The sequence below is a fragment of the Sinocyclocheilus rhinocerous genome, unplaced genomic scaffold (genome assembly GCF_001515625.1).
Source record: "Sinocyclocheilus rhinocerous isolate Xijiao unplaced genomic scaffold, SAMN03320098_v1.1 scaffold2849, whole genome shotgun sequence".
Taxonomy (NCBI): Eukaryota; Metazoa; Chordata; class Actinopteri; order Cypriniformes; family Cyprinidae; genus Sinocyclocheilus; species Sinocyclocheilus rhinocerous.
The window spans coordinates 520622-540783 of NW_015642055.1; the positions used below are offsets into that span (position 1 = coordinate 520622).

At 35.8% G+C, this 20162-nt stretch overlaps 3 protein-coding genes across 4 annotated transcripts in view; all 3 read left to right on the forward strand.

Annotated features, from left to right (window-relative positions):
• The window catches only part of LOC107755559 (ATPase family AAA domain-containing protein 5-like), a 20790-nt gene extending 18264 nt beyond the window's left edge, over positions 1–2526 (forward strand). Inside the window, exon 21 of the mRNA XM_016572428.1 lies at positions 1885–2526. Coding sequence (XP_016427914.1) covers positions 1885–1963 — 79 coding nt within the window. The 3' untranslated portion in view covers positions 1964–2526. The remainder of the gene's footprint in view (positions 1–1884) is intronic.
• Positions 2527–2728: 202 nt separating this feature from the next.
• LOC107755564 (arf-GAP with dual PH domain-containing protein 2-like) lies at positions 2729–8330 on the forward strand. Of its 2 annotated transcripts, XM_016572433.1 has the most exons (11): positions 2730–3091; positions 3693–3823; positions 3987–4078; positions 4543–4625; positions 4761–4870; positions 5147–5296; positions 5468–5551; positions 6320–6382; positions 6812–6889; positions 7216–7444; positions 7540–8330. In XM_016572433.1, exons 1-11 carry the CDS (start codon positions 3004–3006, stop codon positions 7566–7568), a joined length of 1137 nt encoding a protein of 378 aa, XP_016427919.1. In that variant the 5' UTR covers positions 2730–3003; the 3' UTR covers positions 7569–8330. The 2 variants fall into 2 exon arrangements, with proteins under 2 accessions (XP_016427920.1, XP_016427919.1); XM_016572434.1 differs by lacking the exon at positions 6812–6889 and having other exon boundaries at positions 2729–3091.
• Positions 8331–9501: 1171 nt separating this feature from the next.
• Positions 9502–20162, forward strand: part of LOC107755587 (mitochondrial Rho GTPase 1-A-like) — a 16207-nt gene continuing 5546 nt past the window's right edge. Inside the window, exons 1-17 of the mRNA XM_016572475.1 lie at positions 9502–9879; positions 11785–11843; positions 11941–12022; positions 12162–12205; positions 12295–12348; positions 13481–13624; positions 14557–14658; positions 14773–14871; positions 15054–15162; positions 15344–15464; positions 15651–15735; positions 16079–16224; positions 16332–16432; positions 16527–16657; positions 16734–16817; positions 16906–17028; positions 18464–18666. Coding sequence (XP_016427961.1) covers positions 9843–9879; positions 11785–11843; positions 11941–12022; positions 12162–12205; positions 12295–12348; positions 13481–13624; positions 14557–14658; positions 14773–14871; positions 15054–15162; positions 15344–15464; positions 15651–15735; positions 16079–16224; positions 16332–16432; positions 16527–16657; positions 16734–16817; positions 16906–17028; positions 18464–18666 — 1724 coding nt within the window. The 5' untranslated portion in view covers positions 9502–9842. The remainder of the gene's footprint in view (positions 9880–11784; positions 11844–11940; positions 12023–12161; positions 12206–12294; positions 12349–13480; positions 13625–14556; positions 14659–14772; positions 14872–15053; positions 15163–15343; positions 15465–15650; positions 15736–16078; positions 16225–16331; positions 16433–16526; positions 16658–16733; positions 16818–16905; positions 17029–18463; positions 18667–20162) is intronic.

Below are 20162 nucleotides of genomic sequence, written 5' to 3' on the forward strand. Positions count from 1 at the left end.
GGGAAAGAAATTATAGAAATTATACTTTTATTTAGCAAGGATGCTTAAAATTGATCAAAAGTGATGATAAAGGCATTTATAATGTTACAAAAGATTTCTATCTCAGATAAATAGTGTTCATATCGATATCGGAATTATATCGTATCGACCGAAATTAAGAAATATATCGTGATATCAATTTTGGCCATATCGTCCAGCCTTAGCTTAGGGTTAGGGTTTTATTATCAGTAAAAAATACAAAAACAGTAATATTGTGAAGTATTACAATTTTAAATAAATGTTTTGTAGTGAAAAAACTGTCAAATATAATTGATTGCTGTGATCAAAGCTGAATTTTCAGCATCATTACTCCAGACATCAGTCAGTGTCACAGGACATTTCAGAAATCATTCTAATATGCTGATTTACTGCTCAAAGTGTCCAGTTTTCCGTCTTTTTTATCTTCAGCCAATCACATGCCTGATTCAAGAAGGGGGTCTCAAAAATGTCCAAAAAATAGTTTTATTTTACTAACTTAATTTTAAGTTAAATTGTGCTTTGTTGGTATATATCTACTAGAATATTAAAAAAATGTTCAGTGTTAAATAAGTATTTTTAAATTGTTGTTTTGTAATTGATTTTTTTCTTTGAAAAGCAAGACAAAACAGTCAAAGGAAAATTTTTGCTATTTAATTTATGCAATGGTGGAAAAAATTGGTGAAATACATGGAAAAAATGTGAAAAAGCATATTTGGCCAGCGTTTCATTTTGTTTGGCTTCAGCCTCGGCCAAGAATTTTCATTGCGGTGCATCCCTAATATGTATGATCAAGCTGTTCCTGCTTCTGAAATGGGCATTAGGACTTGATCAGCCAAGAGGTGTGGAAACTGGCTAGCAAAATTAATTTAATCATTTGACTTTGAGATATCTTTTGGTTCAAAAAGTCTGGTGTACTCTCGACTACCTTATGAGCCTGAAATGTTCATAAAAGTTTTAAAAACACAAGAATTTCTCTGTAGTGTTCTCGTAACTGCTGGGTGTCTCTAATGCTCAACACACCCTTGTTTGAGAACAGACTCTGTCTTTTGTTACGCTCCCAAAGTGAGATCACTTCCAGTTATTCAGAAGCACAGAGTTTGAACAGTGACAAGGGAACTCCCTTTCCACAGTAGGCACATTTCTCTAGTTAAGACTGCATACGCTATATTTACATTAGGTAAATAAGTCACATGAAAGCATGTCAGTAATACTTGTTGTCTGGTTCAACACTGTATTTGATGCCACAAGTTTTCTTTAAACTTGCGTCTCATAAATACAATGTGCTCAGCACCTGATGCATGTTTTTTTAAATTTTATTTTGCTGTGCTGTCAAAGAAGTGTGAAAATGCAACTTGGTCATGGTTCATGGGTCTAAAAAAGCAAAACGCAGTGGAGGGACAGGATGTGGCTTTTGCAAAACTTGGTCACATTAACCAATGATGTTTTATTTTGATTTATGTCGGTATGAGTCTTTTGCATTTTGTCACCATTTGTTTTGTTTTAAAGGGGTCATATGATGCTGCTAAAAAGAACATTATTTTGTGTATTTGGTGTAATGAAATGTGTTTATGCGGTTTAAGGTTAAAAAAACACATTATTTTCCACATACTGTACATTATTGTTTCTCCTCTATGCCCCACCTTTCTGAAACGCGTCGATTTTTACAAAGCTCATCGGTCTGAAAAAGCGAGGTGTGCTCTGATTGGCCAGCTATCCAGAGCCAATGAGAAAGGAAAACTTGAAATCGCATCATATGACCCCTTTAAATAATCACATTCACTAAAACTTAATTTAAAGATCCACTTTAACATAAAATAATCATAGTGTTGTGTGTTTCTCCCCTAACCCCCCCCCACTCTTTTACAGGTTCTTGCACTATTTGGACGGTATACACTTCACTCTTCCTAAAAGCACAGTGGAGTTCCTGGCTTCTGAGTTCCCTTAAATTACACGCATCTTTAGGCAGCCGCTTATTGCATTTGTACAGTAATATATACTCAGAAGGAGTGTGGTTTTATGTTATGTGGACAGCACATATTTGTAGTTTTAAATGTGCTGTTTCCCATTATCGTTTGTTTTGTACTGCCATGCATCTTCCAAAATGTTTTATCAAGTAATAAATTTGGATTTGCTATTTGCCAGCAAACATGTTTTTCTCAAAATATGTATGTAATTTGCAAGAGCACTAGTGAAAATGGTGCTATTTGAATTTTTGTACAGTTTGTGTATGATTTTTTCCCCCCCAAACGCATGCATTTAATCACCTTTACATGATGTGAGAAGTCAGAACTTGCATTGTTTTTATATGAAACCCATGACTTATGTGAGTCATGACACGCACTTTTCACTTCCACATCTTCTAAATGGGATGGTTTTAATTCACTTTAATCTGGGAAGATAACTGTATACCTGTAAAACCAGTAAATGCAACATTTTGTTCTGTATGCAGTTTCAGTGTGACTGGAGTATATTTACTAGCTTGCAAAAATATGTGGCTTTGGCACCTGCATGAACCCCAGTAATATCAGTCTTGATAATCTCATGGTTTGTTTGGTACAAGTGTAATATAACATTTAATTTTTTAATCATATTAAGCACAAAAAAACTATCCACAATGTGTCACTGTTTACAGTTTACTGTCATTATCGCCTACTCCTACTTATAGAGTAATTGATGTTAATGGGATTATTTAATAGATTACATTTTAGGTGTAGTTTGTTTTCTCTAGGAAGTGAACACTAAGGGTTTTTTTAGTGATGGAATGCTCGCGGAAGACCTCGCTTGATAGTCCAGCCGCGGTATTTTGCCGCTCGAGCTCAGTTGAGTTTGTAATCTGACGCGACAGAAACGCACAGCACACTGTCGAGTGACTCAATGAACGAAGTAAAACCGTCAAACCGCGCCCGACGGGACTATCCACGCGTGAAATAACAGATAAGAGAGGTCATACTGTTACCTATATGTTTTTTTAAAAGCATTTCGCCTATGGCAAATCGGGAAAAGAACAAAAAGACACTTCTAGAGTTGGTGAAGCTGCCAGAGAATAGCTGCTGTGCTGACTGTGGCGCTGCAGGTAAGTACTGTAACAGCTATTGTCAACACCGCTTTAAACTCACAGCTAGCAGTTCTTTGTGTACTTTACTTGGGATTCGCTGACATAATATAGTGACACCCTGTTTATCATAGTTTACAGTTACAGTTCTGTAGATATGCAGAGTAGCCATGAAGTAAACATCTCATTGTCAAGGTTCGATCACTGTAACTATGGCTTCAGTAAAACTATGGCGTTTGTTTTGAAACCGGTAGCATTTAGTATCTATACCCTAGTTTACTCGAAATGTCTCTTTAATTTTTTTTAAACTTAGAATGGTTAGCAGGACTCACACTTTCCATTTCCATGCTATTCTGGCTGTTCAATAATTGGATTGGTATATAGATATAGAGCTCATAGAACTGTATAGAGATCTATAACATTTAACTTTTGTATAACATTGTTTAGAGATAAATCTCAGAAGAGTCATTTTCTAGCTGATAATAGAGTATATATAAAATAGTCTTTATTTTCATTGCTTTTCCTGAATATTACAGTTGCTTGACATGTCCTGTTTTCTCTGATTGTGGTAACTTTACTGGGTTATTTACATGTTTGTTTGTTTGACTCTTGTTATTTAAAGATCCAGATTGGGCTTCATGCACACTGGGAATATTTGTGTGTCTAAACTGCTCTGGAACTCATCGCAATCTTCCTTCTGTAAGTCGTATCAAGTCTATACGTTTAGACTTCTGGGATGATGAGCTTGTGCAGGTATGTGAACTAAAAATTCAAATGATAAAATATTGGTTGTTACCTGACTGTTAGATTTTGTAAGGTCATTGTTTTAATTTTCAGAATCTAGTGGTTACAGTAGGTCATGAATGTGAACCTTAACACTGTTGTGCTTCCTTTTAATGCATTTCTGGACGAGAAGTTCATGAAGGCCAATGGAAATCGTGCTGCCAAAAACTTATATGAGAAATTTGTCCCAGTCTTTTATTATCAGCCCCAACCAGACGATTGCGAGTGAGTAGTCCAATCTCTTCTGCTGACTGAAAAGTCAAACAAAAGCATAATTTAAAACTGAAACATGTACTTACTAATTTATCGTCATAATGGAACAGATCTCTGTTTTGGGAAGTTAAAAAAAAAAATATATAGCTGATCAAGCAAACATCTTCCCGGCAAGAAAAAAAAGCTGTGTACTATTGTTGGTTACAGTAAGAGGAACTACTGCTTCAACTAAAAGGGGTTTCTGGTGTTAAAGTCCAGTCTTTTGATTCTGTCAGCTGCACTCTTGATTCTTAATACATTGCATATGTATTAGTTAAATATATGGCCATATTCAGGTAAACTAGTACAATCTGCTTTGTTATTATAAAATAGTAAGTGTACATTCAGACTATAATATATGTGTACTGTATGTCATGTACACATCAATTATCCCCATCACATAGCTCAACAAAATGCATTCTGTGTACACTGTATAGGGTCCTCAGAGAGCAATGGATTCGAGCCAAATACGAAAGAATGGAGTTTACAGAGGAAAAAACAGAAAGACCTTACACAGCAGGTAATCTATTTCAGTTCCCAGATGGTTTCTGTTAACCTTTGTACTTTAAAATGTATTTACCTTATTCTGTTTCATCTGCTAATATTAACAATGAATAACATGAATCTTTCAATGAAATTGTTTGCCCTGCTCTAGGTGTCTATGAGGGCATGCTGTGGAAGAAAGGAAAGGATAACGGACAGTTTCTCGAGAGAAAGTTTGTTCTTTCAGTGCACGATTTTACCCTCAAATACTACAAGGAGGATGTGAGAGCTTTTTTGTTGAGCAATGATGTTTGCACATCATCAAGAAAAAAAAAAGATATTTTATCGAAGGCATTTGTTGTAAATGGCAGCACAGAATAACTACATGACATTTAAGTCCATCAACGCTAATAATATGCATTAATCATCCGATATCTTTCATCTAACACAATTCTAGCCGTATTTTAAAATATTTGACTTTGATTGAAAATAATAGAATCTAATGAAGTATTAGGTGCACAAATGAGATATTCATTAAACTCTATCTGTGCTCTTCAGGAATCTAAGGGACCAAAGGCTACTATTTCTGTGAAGGACCTGAATGCAACCTTCCAGCCTGAGAAGATAGGACACGCTTACGGCCTTCAGATCACCTACTGTGTGGATGATCACACCAGAAACCTTTTTGTTTACCATAAAAATGGACGGGTAAACCTCTGGAACTTTCTTTTTTTTTTTCCTGCTTTATTCCCAATAATTGTACAACATGTCATGCAGATTTCAAAGTTTTTTTTGTTTTTTTTTCCTTTTTGTTTTGAACCAGTTTTAAAGGCAGCTTGAGCACTAAACAGTATTTGCTCTGTATTTCCTCCCTTTTAGGAGATTGTCAATTGGTTTAATGCCATTAGAGCTATTCGCCATGTCTACCTAAAAACAGCCTTTCCTACAGCTAGCGATGGAGATGTAAGTACATTTTGTATACTTGATTTTGACTTATTAAGAGTACCATATGTCACCTACAATTTGCTTTACCTAGCTTTTGAATATCTTAAAAACATGTGTAGAGTTTTCTCCCGTTGTAGTTGCGTTAACATTGCCACATAAAAAGGAAGTACTGCAAGTTTCCCCTTTTCCAAGTGATTTTACTTCCTAAAACCATCAACAGCTTAAGGCCTGTCTTCCCTTCCATTTCACAACATGAATGATCATCAAACAAACACCCTACACCACAATGTTAACAGTACACGGAAATGTGGTTTTGGTTTTTTGTGAGTCGCTGCATCCCTAAACAAGAAACGTGTTTTTTAGTTGGTTAGCTAACAGAATGCTCTTTGTGTCTTATATTCAAACGTTTTCTGGGCTAGTTCAGGAACAAATTGTTCACTGAAAATCACTGTAGATGTAAACTTAATGTGGGTCAATGACATTTGTGCTACATGTTCATCTGGATCAGCTCTGTAGTGTTAGCATTACACAAAAGGGTTTCACTTGGCGTTACAATGCTACAAAATGATATTATAAAATGTAAGCACAAATGTTTATTACTAGAAATATGATTGAAATTTAATCTAAATAAAACCAAAGCTCTGTGAAACAGTTGTGAAAGGTGATCAACCTTTTTTAAGTTTTTTTTTTCTTGTGCGAAGGGTTAATAATTGTATTATTATTATTATTATCTTGATTATAAACTCTTTAACCAGTGTGTGTGTGTGTGTTTTTTTTTGTCTTAAGCTAATACCATGGATAACCAGAAGCTATTTAAAAGAGGGTTACATGGAGAAGACTGGCCCACTGGTAGGAGTTTTCCCTCATAGATGGTGCTCTCTATGTTGATTCTTTGCATATTTTGAAATCGAGATTTTCCAGTGTAGCAAGGTGTTTGTATTTGCCCTTAAATTGCACAAGCATTTAAGGATAAATCAGGCTATTCTTGTAAAACACTCCTTAGACACCTCTTTACACATTCACAAACAATAATACACCATTACATGTTGAACCACTCTGTCCATTTTTTATATATTTCCAACATCTGTATAGTTCTGCATGTGCTATTCTATTATAACATTTCTTTATTGTGTTTTATTGTCCTGCATAATGCAGAGTATGGTAGCTTGTACGAGAACAAAATCATTTTCTACCACTTACTGTATGTTGAGCATGTGACAAATGTCAAAAGTCTGAAACTTTTTAAATGAATTTAAACTGTTTGTGTATGTTGAACAGCAGCGAGAGCCTTTCAAGAAAAGATGGTTTATTTTGGATTCCCTGGACAGGAAACTACTCTATTTTAAAACACGGCTGGTATGAATTGCACAGTAAGAACGGTGTCAGTGTTGGCTGTTTTTTGGGGGAAGTCGTGGCCTAATGGTTAGAGAGTCGGACTCGTAACCCAAAGGTTGCAGGTTTGAGTCTCATACCGGCAGGGATTGTGGGTGGGGGAGTGAATGTACAGCGCTCTCTCCCAAAGTATGGGTCAAGTCACTTTCACTTTTTCACTTTCACTTTTAGTTTAGTTAAAAAAAACTCTAAACTTGAAACCCGAAAGTGTCTAATGAATTTGAAAGCATTTCTGCTACATGAAATTGTAGAGGGAGTAATGTGAATTTTCTCTTCTTTTTATCCTAAAGGATGCCATTGAGCTTGGGGTAGTGTTCATTGGCTCAGAGAATCATGGATATTCAGTGAGAGAGTGTGTCCCTAAAGGGACGAGAGGCAACAAATGGAAGTGTGGGGTAATTGTGGAGACGCCAGATCGGCAGTTCGTCTTCATGTGCGAGCAGGAGCGTGATCAGAGAGAGTGGGTGGAGGCCCTAAAAACCGTCATCTCCAAACCCATGATGCCGCAAGATTACACCAGTAAGATTATAACACTTTTGATCAGATGTGCTAATTAAATATTACAAAACATAAATGTTAAATGTTAAAAAATAACACTCTTGTCTCCTTTTCAGCTGAAGCCAATATCCGTAGACGGAGGTGAAGACCATGAGTGCATGGGACAATAAGCTCAGACTCTGTCACTAAATCTATTTAAAATGAACCCTGACATACATGCTAGGTAAATCTAGGGTTAAAACATTTGAGTCCTAGGCACTCAAAGGGAACCGTGGAAGAATGTGACTCTTTTGGGGAGCATGTTTCCTAACAAAAACAGTTTAAAAAAAAAGTGGATGTGAAACCAAATTGAGAAGACTGCAGTAGGTCAGATGAGGACAGACTGACTGGTTGAGCTCTCTGAGGAGCACAAAGGATATGACTGCGTCTGAAGATGGATACGATCTGGGCTCTCAATACAAGTAGAGATCTAGAAACAAGCCTTGACCAAGATGAGAATCGCAGTGAGAGGTCAATCAGACTCACATGTGACTGTGAGTCCACATGCAGGAGCTGAGACAGCAAACAGAAGCAAAACAATAAGGAATTATGCTTGTACAGAAATGGACACATGCAAGTGACATGAAGTGTGTGATGAAAATGCTAATCGTAAAACACCTGGGTTTCATAAACTGACATTTGGCCAGTTTTTATTTTGTGATAATCATATGGGCGACTGAACAAAGCTGACTTGTTTTGATGTTCACAGTTTATATTAAAATCTATTTTCAAACCACATATTACATCAATACTAAGTTTGAAATGCCCATTATCTTCTGTTGCTCTTTTTGTTGCTAACATGGTGGATGTCATTTTCTTCACTGACTAATAACTTTAGCATTATGTTGATATTGCTAGATTGCTATTTATTGAAATGTATATTATATTATATTATATTTATTATAGTGATGTAATAACAGTTTTACAGATAACAGTGACCCAAGAGGCTGTCATTCCCAGCAAAGTACTGTGGACATTTTGTAGCCTGGATCTTAGGTCAGCTTTCAACAGTGATGGTTGTACTTTTTGGTGCTTTCTTGTTAATGTTGTTCAGCAAAGACAAACTTTTACAAGTGAAGCAGAAAAGTGAAGTCATTTGAAGTGCAACCCCACAAATATATGGTTTAGCTAATCCTTTAGTTAATGGTTTTGAATTAGATATCTTTTTTTATTATTATTGAACGATATCAATTTACACACTTTTTCCATAATTGCATATCCAGTCGTACGTAAATATCCATGTATATATCTACACACAATAAACAACAAACAAAAAAAAACATTCTTTAAACATTTCAGGGGGTGGCAAGGAGAAAAAGGAAAAAAGGTACAAAATCTTACCATTCTTTTTTGTTTTTTTAACTTTTTTTTGTTATTATGCAGCAAAAGAACAAGAACAAGTACAAAGACAAACACAAGACAATGAGGGTTATGTACATTAGCCTAATCCACAGCACACCATGAAAGGGTCTTACATGCAATAGAATTATTGGAATTTCTTAAAGAGTTTACATACACATCAAAGTCTTTCCTAAAAACAAAAAGGAAGGTGTCATCTCTGAAAATTTACATTTATGAATGTAAACTTTGGCAAGAAATAGCAATAAATTAATAAGTTTGAACTGAGAAGTGTCTATATTCAAAGAGTAACCAAAAAAAACATTTTTTTATGTTATGCAGAAATTTTGATATAGATATTTTTTTTTACAAAATTGGAATCTTACCATTCTTAAAAGGACATTCATTTTTGAAACAATTTAAAGAGGGTTTACTGTTATTCTATTTTCTTTTATGTATATGATATTTACCCATTGTAATAATAATGTTTAACATCAATAACATCTTTTTCGAAAAACCATCCGCATAAACTAAAACCTGAAATATATTTAGTGACGGAATATCAGTATCAATTTCAATATTTAGCCAGCAGTAAAGATCTTGCCAGAGGTGAAGTATAACACGCGTTTCCTCTCCAGTCCTACAGGAGGCGGTATAACATCATAACTGCGAACGGTAAACAAAAAATGCCAGCACGAGGAGATCCGCGTTTGTCCGCAGCTGCGTTCCGTAGTTACCGGTTATTGGAGGTCAGCCGTTTCTGGCGTGAGCTTGAAATGTGAACCGAGAAATGTCATGAAGTGAATCTGAAGAAAGCAAGCAGTGCCTTCATAGATGCGGAATCGCTTTGTCTCACTGGCATGAATCACCTGTGTGTGTTAAACTGGTGTGAGCAGAGGCTTTATTCAGACTGACACAGGCAGAAGCTGATCCGTCCGTTTTGCCCTACAGAGGCCTGCGCTATTGCATATAGCTGCAGGATCAATGATCTACGACAAAGCACTTGTTCGTTTTTTATTTTGATCACATCAAAGTTGCAACGATGAGAAAGGACGTGAGGATATTACTTGTCGGTGAACGTAAGTGAATTGATTCAGTTCAATTGTGTCAAATGGCTGCTGTTAGTCAATTGATTTGCATATCTCTAAATGGTCGATATGCGCTGCTGTTCACTATTATATGCACAGTAGTAACATCCTTCCATTCTATATTTTAATGTTTTTGCAAACATTTTTTATTCAGCCATATGAGATTAAATTGACAAGTGTCAGAATGAAAGATATTTCCCCAGAAATAACAGGTATTAAGCTTTGTACATGTTTTTAAATGTTGTCCAAACTGACTACAGTCATTAAAAATGTTATGTTAATGCACACATGCCTGTGTATTGTGTGTAAAATAACCCAAATAATAGCAGTTTGTAATCATAACTGAGCAGCTCAGCAGGCTCTGATATTAAAAATGGGAGTGTCATCCTTAGGGTTTTGTTGTTAGTTTTCACCCCTGTTTATCAGAGTTGTTTATAACAGTTTTAGGAGCAACTCTCACAGGCCTCCAAAGGTCAGCCAAAATAGTACGTGTCCATGTAAACGTACTGCTCACCAATGCCAAACCATCAAGCTTCAGACCCCTCAGCCTGTCCATTTAAAGGGGTCATATGATGCTGCTAAAAAGAACATTATTTTGTGTATTTGGTGTAATGAAATGTGTTTATGCGGTTTAAAGTTAAAAAAACACATTATTTTCCACATACTGTACATTATTGTTGCACCACTTTATATTAAGTGGCCTTAACTACTATGTACTTACATAAAAAAATAAGTACAATGTACTTATTGTGTTCATATTTTATTGCAAAACACTTTTGCTGCTATTGAGGTGGGACACGGGTAAGGTTAGGGACAGGTTTGGTGGTTTGGAAAGGTTTAAGAGTGGGTTAAGGTGTAAAAGAGGGGTCAACAGTGTAATTATAAATGTAATTACAGAAATTAATTACAGATGTAATTACATGCAGGTATTTTAAAAATATAAGTACAATGTAAAAACATGTATGTACACAAAAAGTGCATTGTACCAAATTATTAATTTAAATGTAAGTACATAGTTGTTAAGGCCACTTAATATAAAGTGGGTCCAATATTTCTCTTTAGTCATTATTGATGTGTGACATCTTACAGGTGTTAAGATTTAGATGGGGACTTGCAGAAGATAACACTGATCGCTCATCAGTGCGTTTTTATATTTGGAAATATTAGAACCAGGGTTATTGTTATTAACTTAAACTAAACTCATGAATTGTTACTTAAAATAAATGTTAACTAAAATTAAAAAAATTAAACTGGTTTTATTTTAGGTAGATGACAAGGCAGCATTTATCATTTTCATTTGATGTACTAAAATAACTAAAACTGTAATTAAAATTGTTGACACATTTTAAAAAGAAACAAAAAATAATAATGACTAAATCACAACAAAATTACTAAAACTGCAATAAAAATGATGTAGACACATTTTAAAAAGAAACAAAAAATTGACTAAAACACAACAAAAATCTTTGATATTAAAATGAAAACAAATTTAAAATATTTAAAGCCTATAACAGCTTCTCAATGATTTGAAAATAACACTGATCAGAACTTGTCCATTAGCTTTTTTTTTTGTATTTTGTAGTTTTCAGTTTACATAAATGTTTATGTAAAAGTTAATAAAAGTTTTCACTTTTTAAAATAAGTTTTGTACGGTTTGCTAGTTCATTTTTATATTGTGGTGTGACGTGATTTTTTTGCAAGTAGTCTTTATATGAGGTCATAACATGAGGTCATAAAAGCTGCATGGTTGATATTGAAATTAAACAGTTCAACTGAAATGTGTGAACTACCCCTTTATAAGGGCGCTCATCTTGACAGGCATGTTTCTGTTAATCATTTGGTGCTATTAATAGATCTAGAGCACAGTGGTCATTGTGGACTTCTTTTTCTTCACAGCCAAAGTGGGGAAGACCTCCCTGATCATGTCACTCGTCAGTGAGGAATTCCCTGATGAGGTACAGTCATTCACTGAAATGACTCTTCACGTTCTGAGTGCACGTGCATTGCATTAGTATTGTGTTTCTCATGCTTGTGTTGTGCGTCTCATGAAAGGTTCCTCTCAGAGCTGAAGAGATCACTATTCCTGCTGATGTCACACCTGAGAGAGTGCCCACTCATATAGTGGACTATTCAGGTACTGATACATGTACATCACTGTACGATGAGACTCATATGGCCTGCATTGCTGTTCTTATGTCAATGCCGCAAGCCTCTCCTAAGGTACTTATTCCTTTAGTTTTTAATTCTCTTCTTCCATATTTTTGATCCCACAGAAGCAGAACAGTCAGATGAGCAGCTTTACCAAGAAATATCAAAGGTGGGGCTGGTTTTAGTCTCTTTGCTGACACAATTTAGTTGAATTTTATTGTTTTATTCACCTCCCTTGTGTTTTCTCTCTTGGCACAGGCCAATGTTATATGCATCGTATATTCAGTAAACAACAAGAAATCAATCGAAAAGGTAAGTCTTGTTTCCTTGTATGCCAAACACAAAAATGCACCAGCCTGTAGTTACCAATCCAAATACATGTCTTGCTCTGATAAACTGTTGTTATTGCCGATACTACCATTTTTTTTATTATTATTGTTTTTAAAAGTTTACTTTATTTTAGAATTTCCTGTATTTTATTATTGGTTTTGTTCAGCACTGCAGATAAACCGTATATTGCCGTAGTCGTGTGTTTAGTCACGTTGAATCAATGAAAGCCGTTGAATCTTCTGTTTATTCAGCTGCAGCGATAGGCATTTTCTGGACATTAATTACCCTTAAATGTCTTTTTGTTAATTGTGTAAGTTTTGTTATTTATTTCTGTTTTCGCCATGAATATATCTTTGTTGCTGACATGGCGTTAAAACATACAAACATTATTAGTAAACATTATTAGTCATTACTGTAAGTAATGAAAGAACAAATAAATAAATTACCAGCAGTAGCACAAATAAATACAATAGAATCATCAGTTTTGTCCTAAGTGTCTTTCACACTGGCCCTGGGCCATTGGGCTGTTCTTATTGTCAAGCTCTGATAATATAACTATGCAAATATTGGTTAAACATCTGCTAAAAAAATACATGTAAATAACTGTTTGACAAGTTGTTAGTGTCAGTACAGCAAATATCATTAAACAGTAACGTTGTTTCCATGTACTCACTGCATAAACCTTTTTTCATCTAATTTATTGCTTTTATGTACTATGTTCTTGCCATGAAGATAGCCGTTCTGCTTTAAAAAAAATATATAGATTATACTATATATATATATATATATATATATATATATATATGTGTGTGTGTGTGTATGTATAGTGTAACAAAATAATCTATAATCTATGTACTTACAATGTAATACTGTAATACTTGTATGCATCTTCTCATATGTCCTCACTTTGTCCTCTTTTTTTTATTTATTTTTTTTGGTAAAATGCTTTCTTTTACCTGATTTAATATACAGAAGCATCTATAAGCAAGCCATTCTTAGGCTGATTTCCAGAGGAAAACTGATGACATTTCTCTCTCTCTCTTTTTTTATTTTTTATTTGATGGCACAATGCAACACAAAAATTACACACATGATTCAAGCATTGTGTCTGAAGCTATTAAATGTTTTAATCCTATTGTCTTGTCACAGAGTACCATTGATCCTGGTGGGGAATAAATCTGACCTGGTGGAGCACAGCAGCATGGAGACCATCCTGCCCATCATGAACCAGTACTCTGAGATTGAGACCTGTGTGGAGGTGAGAAATCTGCACAGTGTGATCTAAACATAGGTGACGACGTGCTGTATGTGCCTCTCAGATCTCCAGTGGCTGTGAGAGTGAGTTTGTGCAGAGGGGCAGGAGTGTCATGGAGGAGAGTGACATGTGTCCATCGCTCGTTCCTGCTTTACTAGAGGCATTGGTTTCAGTTTAAAAGGAAAGACAGAGCTCTCAGACTGAGAGTCCAGTGAATGCAAATCAAATCAGTCCTTTATTCCTGTGCACATGAAGCTTTACTTGATTTGCATGACTCTGCATCATGCGCTTTTTTCACCACCAAGAAAACCACACTTTTTTTGTCAGGTATCTTCTGCAGTGATACGGAAAGGTGTCTACCAGTATTTGTTTGATCTCAGATCATTATTATTTATTTTTTGTGGGGGGAAAAGAAATTATATGTGAAAGAAAACAGTTCAAATCAATATGGGAGGATAATATGTATGAATAAAGTTAATTTAATAAAGTAAAATGCAAATGCAAGTATTTGACTTTGTATGTCAGTTATAAAGCAATTATTTGAATGGCTTTGCAGTGTAAACATCATAAAGTATGTAAATATTTTATTGTGATATATTAGGCATGTTCTTATAGATCATGCGATTGAGTTTTATACACAATATAATGTGGTTCCTTCCCTGTTAAAGATCCTTGTCTGATAGCAAAACAGTTATTATTTATTGTTTACAGTTTATTTCTGCTTAATTAATATTCATTAAGAAATTAAGAAACCTTTTTAAATTTAGTGTTCATTATATTAGATGTAGAGGAAAAAAAAATAGAAATAAAAATGCTGTACTTAAAAAAAATATATATATATATATATTTTTTTTTATTTATTTATTTTTTTTTAATATATGGAAGACATAAACCATGATGTACTTTATTGATATAATGACTTTATTCATTCTTAGTGTTCAGCCAAAAACCTGAAAAATATCTCCGAATTGTTCTACTACGCCCAGAAGGCTGTTCTGCACCCGACAGGACCGCTGTACTCTCCAGAAGACAAAGAGGTAAATATTACTTCAGTTGGACTGCTGGACCTGTTAATATGACCACTTTCTATTACAAAGAAGAACATCGAAATATTCAAATAAGTAATGTGTTCCCTTCTGTTTATTCTCCAGATGAAGCCTTCGTGCATCAAAGCACTTACTCGCATTTTCAAAATATCAGACCTGGACAATGATGGCATTCTAAATGATAATGAGCTTAATTTCTTCCAGGTGAGAGCAGTTTTCTTCAGCACTCTGTGCTCAAATTGCTGTGGCATTTTAATACTTCCTCAAATAAATGACAGGAGAGGTTGTTTACACACACACACACACAGCTGCACAAACTGCACATTAATGAGAGCGTCATATTTTCTCAAGCAACTTTGTTGATGATTGTTGGTATTGCGTTGCAGAGAACTTGTTTTAACATACCCCTGGCACCTCAAGCCCTGGAGGACGTGAAGAATGTTGTGCGGAAAAATATGTCAGATGGAGTAAAAGACAATGGCCTCACACTGAAGGGTGAGCGGAGTAGAAAGACAAATGTCGCTGGCTTTTTATATCACAGTTATGCAGTGATACTTGGCTTCCCATTGCCATCATTTTGTTTAAAAAATATATATAGTATAGTGGTTTGTAAATTCCTCATGTTCCTTCATTTATCAGGTTCTGTTGTGTCTGAGATGTGTTCTCTGTTTTCTAGGTTTCCTGTTCCTTCATACACTTTTTATTCAGAGAGGAAGGCATGAGACCACATGGACTGTGCTCAGGAGGTTTGGTTATGATGATGACCTGGAGCTGACCCAGGAATACCTGTTTCCACTGTGAGTCCCACCCCAGATCCAGTACTTCAACTTTACATGAATCATGTCTCATCAAGTAGCTCAGAGCTCATCTCTGGTTGGATCACATTTTTTGCAGATCTGTTGCGCTGCAAAGAAACGCACACATTCAAATTGTGGTTTTCTAATTAGTTCAGAAGAATTTCTAACATCTATTTGTTTTCCTAGGTTAAAAATACCTCCAGACTGCACCACAGAGCTGAACCACAATGCCTACCTCTTCCTCCAGAGCGTCTTTGACAAGCATGACAAAGTGAGCTCAGCCAAATACAAGTTTTCCAAATAGCTGCATTTGATAAGGACGGTTATCTAGCTTCAGTCAGAGCATGAATGAAGACGATTGACTGACTGTACGCCGCCTGGCTCTTTGTTTAATTGCGTAATGCAAGGGTGTGTTTTACGACACCGCCTTGTAGAAGGACATGCCAGGGGCCATTCACAGGCATTTTTGAGCTTTTAAAAGTTGGCTTAAGAAAAAATAGCGAGGCGTGATGCAAAAATGAAAGATACCCCATGTAGAAAAAATTTTAATGAACACAAGAACGCCCTATGAACTGAATCTATACTTTTTTCACCCCAAATTGTTTGTATATTAGGATCGAGACTGTGCCCTATCTCCAGATGAGCTGAAGGATTTGTTCAAGGTCTTTCCCTACATGCCCTGGGGTCCCGATGTCAACAACACAGTCTGCACCAATGAGCAGGGCTGGATCACTTACCAAGGCTACCTTTCTCAGTGGACGTGAGTGCTGCCTTCATCCTACAATACTTGAAAATGGAAACAATGGACTTTCTGATATTTGTGTTCATCTGAATGAGTGACTTAAACATGATTTATCTCCATTTCAGGCTAACAACATACCTAGATGTGCAGCGATGTTTAGAGTACTTGGGTTATCTTGGTTACTCCATTATCCAAGAACAGGAGTCACAGACAGCTGCTGTCACAAGTAAGAGTGATTTAGTATGCAATGCATCTTGATTCATTCATTCATTCATATATAAGGCTGATTTCTAATTCATTAATGTGTTGTTGTTGTGCAGTCACGAGGAATAAGCGCATCGACCTGCAGAAGAAACAGACCCAGCGCAGTGTTTTCCTCTGCAATGTCTTAGGAGCTCGAGGCAGCGGTAAAAGTGGCTTTCTGCAGGCTTTCCTTGGCAGGAACCTTGCGGTGAGTACAGATGCCTCACCGGAGCATGTAGTGTTCTGACTTGGACTTGATTTTAACGGTCTCCTTCATATTGCAGCGTCAGAAGAGGATAAGAGAAGACCACATGTCTTACTATGCCATGAGCACCACTTATGTTTATGGACAAGAGAAATATCTGCTTGTAAGTCAAAGTTCTGTTGCTTCGTCCACTAATGCATAGTCATCTTCATGTCTAGCCAGTGCTGATTGTTTTTCTCTCTCTTTCTCAGCTGCACGAGGTGCTGCCGGACTTTGAGTTCCTTTCTGAGGCTGATCTGGCTTGTGATGTTGTTTGCTTGGTATATGACATCAGCAACCCGCGTTCTTTTGAGTACTGCGCTAAAGTCTACAAGGTTAGCATATTTTTAAAAGATATTTATCGGCATTTTATATTTATGTCCTGGTTAAGCAATTATATGTTCTTTATTAAAGGTCACTTTGATAAAAAAATAATAATTATTATAATTCTGCTTTATTAAAATTGTCTTTACTATATAAAAAAGTTTGGGGTTGGAAATATTTTTTTAAAATGTTTTTTTTAGGCGGTTAGCGTTAACGTGTTAACGCATGCGATTAATTTTACAATCCTTAACGCGTTAAAATAATTTAACGCAAAATTACTGAAGCACAATTTGTATTCTAACCCTTTAACCCAATTTTGCTTCTCTGCTTGCGATCAGATCGTCTTTGCTGTTGCACTGTACACATACACAATACACATTTTTTCTTTCATATGTGCTTATATGGGCTCCTTATATCATTTGGTTCTTTGGTGTCCTTTTGGAGTTTCTAAGTGTCCTTTTTTGGAAAGACATCTAAATTTATCTTGAAAAAAGCTAGCAGAAAATACAGATTTTTGAGAATCACCCTTCAATCTTTTGGTTTACTTTGCTGGATATAGCAAATGATGACAAAATAAACATTTGAAACAAGATAAATGGTCTATGCTTAATTTCATGAAGTGTGCGATTAATCACAGAAAAAGGTGTGATTAATCAGATTAAAAATTTTAATCGATTGACAGCCCTAGTTTTTTTTTTTAAAGAAGTCTCTTATGCTCACCAAAGCTGCATTTCTTTGATCAAAAATACAGAAATACAGCAATATTGTGAAATATTATTACAATTAAAAATAAATATTTTCTATTGCAATTTTAAAATGTAATTTATTCCTGTGATCAAAGGTGAATTTTCAGCAACCATTACTGATAGTGTCACATGATTCTAACTTGCTGATATGGTGCTCAAGAAATATTAAACAAAACATTCTTATTATCAATTAAAACAATAGCGCTTCTTAATATTTTTGTAGAAACTGTGATGCATTTATTTTTTTTCAGGATTTTTTGATGAATAGGACATTCAAAAGAACAGCATTTATTTGAAATGGAAATCTTTTTTTAACATTATAAATTACTTTACTGTCATTTTTTGAATCAATTTTATGCGTCGTTGCTGAATAACCCCCCACCCCCCCATGCACCCAAACAAAAATATTACTGACCCCAAACCTTTAAATGGATTTTGTGTGTGGATTTCGGAAAATGGCTTGTATCATTCTAGTTTCTCATTGTGTAATTTGGTGTCTTATTGTCCAAAAAGAAAACGTTTAGTAAGCAAAAACTATCCCTTGATTTTCCGAGATGTTATCACAAAACTTTTCTTTTGCTTGTTTGTCAATTTATTGTGAATCAGTTAAAGCTCAGTGTGCGTGGTCAACAGTCACCAAAAAAAAAAGCTCAATAAAAAAACTAATATAACTCCACATATGTGTGATGTTCTTTCACAGAAACACTTGTTGGACAGCAAGACACCCTGTGTGATTATTGCTGCCAAGTCAGACCTGCATGAAGCCCGTCAGTACTACAGCCTGTCCCCGCTGGATTTCTGTCGGAAACACAAGCTTCACCCGCCGCAGATGTTCACCTGCAACACAGACGAAGCACCCAGCAAAGACATCTGTACCAAACTCACCACTATGGCCATGTATCCGTGAGTATACAGCCCCTTCTTCAACCAGACCCATCTGCTCCACTGTCTACTACTCCTGTTAGATCGTGATTGGCTCCTCTGACTCTCCCTCTTTTGTTTGTCTATCAGTTTATTGTCTCTTTTTGTGCTTCTAAAGCTGTTAGGTATCATAGTAGCAGCTAGCTGCAGTATCTTGGAAAGCTGATCTTTCATTCGGTTTCAGAGTCGTTCGAGTATTATTTGTTCTATGGTCTTTTCATGTAGTGTATAACAATTTTAGGTTTCATTTGTTATGTAGTGACAGGTGGTGATGCAAGCTATGCACCAGTTCTTTCCTAAGGCTGTGTATGAGAACCTTAGTTTAAATCGTAACTGATTTTGACAATTAAAATTACATAATTTTTCCGGAAAAGGGTGTATGTGTAAAAGCGCCTGCTACTGGTCTGGACCGCTTTATACAATACAGAGTAGTGGTCGAACGATATATCGGCCGATATGTGGCATTTTTTAAATATCGGCATCGGCCGATAAGTTTTCCTGTTTGGCCGATGCGTTCGAGGCGGGACTTTTATTTTGACGGCGCTGACAGCGGCAGCTCACATTCTCCCTCTTGTTCGTTGTTGTCGTTAACAGTTTTGTCTAATATGGACAGAAATCTGTCTAATAATCAGATAGAACGGTTAAACAAAGGAATTAAAATGTATACAAAAGTATTATAACGATTGCTTTTATATTATTAGTAATAGAAAGGCAAACATTATAATACTTTCTTGTTTGCCGTCAGCATTCAGCAAATACACATTTATATCATTTAAACAAATCTTTGAATGTCTATTAATGAACATTTAATTTCACAAACCTTGCAAACTTAGTCGAATCTAGTTGAAGCACCCAGCAAAGACATCTGTACCAAACTCACCACTATGGCCATGTATCCGTGAGTATACAGCCCCTTCTTCAACCAGACCCATCTGCTCCACTGTCTACTACTCCTGTTAGATCGTGATTGGCTCCTCTGACTCTCCCTCTTTTGTTTGTCTATCAGTTTATTGTCTCTTTTTGTGCTTCTAAAGCTGTTAGGTATCATAGTAGCAGCCAGCTAGCTGATCTTGGAAAGCTGATCTTTCATTCATTCGGTTTCAGAGTCGTTCGAGTATTATTTGTTCTATGGTCTTTTCATGTAGTGTATAACAATTTTAGGTTTCATTTGTTATGTAGTGACAGGTGGTGATGCAAGCTATGCACCAGTTCTTTCCTAAGGCTGTGTATGAGAACCTTAGTTTAAATCGTAACTGATTTTGACAATTAAAATTACATAATTTTTCCGGAAAAGGGTGTATGTGTAAAAGCGCCTGCTACTGGTCTGGACCGCTTTATACAATACAGAGTAGTGGTCGAACGATATATCGGCCGATATTTGGCATTTTTTAAATATCGGCATCGGCCGATAAGTTTTCCTGTTTGGCCGATGCGTTCGAGGCGGGTCTTTTATTTTTACGGCGCTGACAGCGGCAGCT